Here is a 3150-nt window from a genome sequence, read left to right as displayed (position 1 = left end):
ACGTCCATGAATGTTAATGAACTCGATTTTGGAGTACTTAAATTCATCAGATTGAGCTAGTGTACACGTCTTTGACCTTTTTTTTTAATATACATGCAACCCTTCGCTGGACCAGTTTTCAAAGGCTTCTAGAAAGGTAAGATAGTCACTAAACTTGGCCTTCAGGAAAATGGCACTACCACCTCTGAGCAAAGAACATGTTTTAGAATGAAGAGTATGCTGCCCCTTAATTAACATCACAACCATGATTCTGCATATCCGCAGAAATGCCCCTCTGGAATCGCATCCGGAAAGCATGCAACGGGGGAGTCAGCAGCCTCTCCCACCTGCGGAAGCAAGCGGAGAAGAAGGTGTGGAAGCAGCAGAAGCAAGCGGAGGAGATGGTGCGGAAGCAGCAGAAGCAAGCGGAGGGGATGGTGCGGATGCAAGCGGAGAAGGTGCGGAAGCAAGTGAAGGAGAAGGTGCGAAAGCAGCAGAAGCAAGTGGAGGAGATGGTGCGGAAGCAAGCGGAGGAGGAGGTGCGGAAGCAGCAGAAGCAAGCGGAGGAGATGATGCGAAAGCAGCAGAAGCAAGCAGAGGAGATGGTGCGGAAGCAGCAGAAGCAAGCGGAGGAGATGGTGCAGAAGCAAGCGGAGGAGAAGGTGCAGAGGCAGCAGAAGCAAGCGGAGGAGATGGTACAGAAGCAACAGAAGCAAGCGGAGGACATGGTGCAGAAGCAGCAGGAGAGCAAAGCAGAGGGAACTCAACCTCACATAGCATACATGGTGGAGGAAGGTCCAGCCAGCGCTCGAGGAGGCCCTCAATGTCGTCTTCTTGTACTCCTGCTGGATCCTTGCCCTGGCCATCTTCTGCACGATGTTCTGCGCCTGTTGGTCCATGAACTTGGCAAGAACCTGCTCAGAAGGTTGAAATTGCCCAAGTATTAGCCTCTACACAAGAGCACCAAACCTGACTGTCAGCCTAACTTGGTTGTCTGAGTTAGTGTCCGTTCAAAGTTTCAAGAAGTGTTTTATAAAGTAAAGCATATCTAAAAAGCACTTGAAGTAAAGTTCAAGTAGCCGAGAGTTTATGTACTTCAAGTTGAGTCGCAAGTATACATACAGGGCACGATGCAGTTAAAGTAAAATATATTAAAAGCATTCTTTTTTTTTTAAATAAAGCAAATCATTGATGGTCCTTTTCATTCCAACTTTCAGTGCCTTTCAAATCATGGTATGCATAGTTTGGGGGGGTACTCGAGAGTGTAATATAGGAATTATTGCCAATAATGGCGGCAAGTACCGGACATGGCCAAGAGGCTATTCAATACTTTTTTTCTCTCTCCGATGAGCTATGCATGGTTTGCATTTTCGTCACATCAACTGCCATTACTTTGTACCATGCTCCTGCGTCTGTACCTTTTTTTGCAGCATAAATTTCACACATCGAACTTGTTGTTCTAGGCAAGTAGGAATGACGTCACATGCAAAGCACGTATTAATCAACATAAAGTTATAAGCCACTTATTTGTATCAACCTTACCATTGTCATTCCTTTTAGAGGACTGGCCAGAAGAGGTTTAGAAAGAAATCAACACTTCTGTGCGATAACAGCCTACCATTTTGATATTAAAGATTGGTGGAAACTTATACTATACCTCAGAATTTGTAGGTACTATTCGGAAAGACAAGGACATCGGCACATGGTTTTTAGAAGAGCCCAAATTTTCCTGAGCCCTCGCCAAACAAGTCAGTGCTCAGATAAATTTGCATGTTTGCATGTTTCCCAGAGCATGTTTCCCTGCATGTTTCCCAGAGCTGTAAAAACATCTGAAACAGAGTATGTTTAAGAGAGTTCAAAGGAACCATTTTTCAACTCCAATAACGATATGACATGCACATGCACACTTTACATGCATAGTTCATACCAGCTGGGCCAATCGTATTGAAATCCGAGTTGAAAAATGGTTCTCTGAAACTCTGTTGTCTCCTGAGAACGCCAACTGGCTAGAATAGAATATTCCTCACAGCATTTCTCCCCAGTTGACCTAGCACTGTTTTGTGATGCAAATTTAGTAAGAGCAAGTTTGGGGACATACTTTGGGTAGGGGGTTGTAGTTTCCTTGCAAACTACTAAAACAAATACTTCAGGCGAAGTACAAGTAATCAAGTCTTACTCCAAATAGTACTTTAAGTACTTGCAAACACTGAGTACAAGGGTGTTTGTAATTTTCATTCAGCCTCAAAAAGTAAAATTTTTGAAACAAAAATTGTGAGGTTTGCGTGCTAAACATGATGAGGGGCTGGGGATTCTTTAGACCACCTTGGGATCTTTTGTCGTGCAACCGAAAGCTCACATTAAGGCCTGTCCAAACAGGGATCGCGAGGTGAAACAACTCCGACACAAGTCGTACAACAATCCACTTTCTTATTTTTTGCCGGGGGAAAGTTCTTTTTTTGTTAAATTTCACCCGTGGGTACAGACAGTCACTCACAAGCCCTGTTGGCTGTCGGTCAATTGCTCAAGGCTTCCGCTGCTCTTCAGGACCCAAAAATGGGAAAGAGAAGGGCTGTGTTTGAAATCTTCCCCAAATAGATTTGAGCTACTCCGGAGGGTCGCGTCACGTGATAGCACAGAGCGACGCTGAATGCGGGTAGGTTTTCGAACACAAAGCGGTGGTGAAACTGACAAATGGAGACTTGGAGCAGCTCTAGTACCTGGGAAAAACAGGTTTTGGAGCAGTTTTCCATTTTTGGAGCAGACGATTTTGAGCTTACATGTAAAGTTTTTATACAATCTCTTTAAAGTTAGTCTGTGGAAAAAACTTCAGTTGTTGGAGTGTTGAGAGACTATATAAGGTATACCTACAGGGGACTTTTCCACTACAGATATTTATTTATTTATTGAACGATCATACGCTGGTAATTTCTCAGATGTCTCAATGAACCAATTAGGTGTATCAATGGAGTTTTTGGTTTGTGTTTGACGTAAGATATTTTTGGCTACTGTTCTTAGAGCACCTAAGCGGAGCACATAGCTACTCTAACTGATCACAACAAGTAGCGCTACCTAGTTATGTGATCGATGTGAGCACCGTTTGCACAAAAACCGACAACTCTTCATTAGGCATGTTAAAATAATGGGTTTAGGGTTCGAAGCAAATTCAAAGTG

At 43.6% G+C, this 3150-nt stretch overlaps 1 protein-coding gene across 1 annotated transcript; it reads left to right on the top strand.

Annotated features, from left to right (window-relative positions):
• Window positions 1–266: 266 nt before the first annotated feature.
• LOC121837676 (golgin subfamily A member 6-like protein 22) lies at window positions 267–926 on the top strand. Its single transcript, XM_042293398.1, has one exon. The coding sequence runs from the start codon at window positions 267–269 to the stop codon at window positions 924–926; it is 660 nt and encodes a 219-aa protein (XP_042149332.1).
• The last annotated feature ends 2224 nt before the right edge of the window (window positions 927–3150 follow it).

This window comes from Ixodes scapularis, unplaced genomic scaffold (genome assembly GCF_016920785.2).
Source record: "Ixodes scapularis isolate PalLabHiFi unplaced genomic scaffold, ASM1692078v2 PGA_scaffold4__175_contigs__length_147842914, whole genome shotgun sequence".
NCBI classification, from domain to species: Eukaryota; Metazoa; Arthropoda; class Arachnida; order Ixodida; family Ixodidae; genus Ixodes; species Ixodes scapularis.
This window is presented reverse-complemented; position numbering and strand designations above follow the sequence as displayed.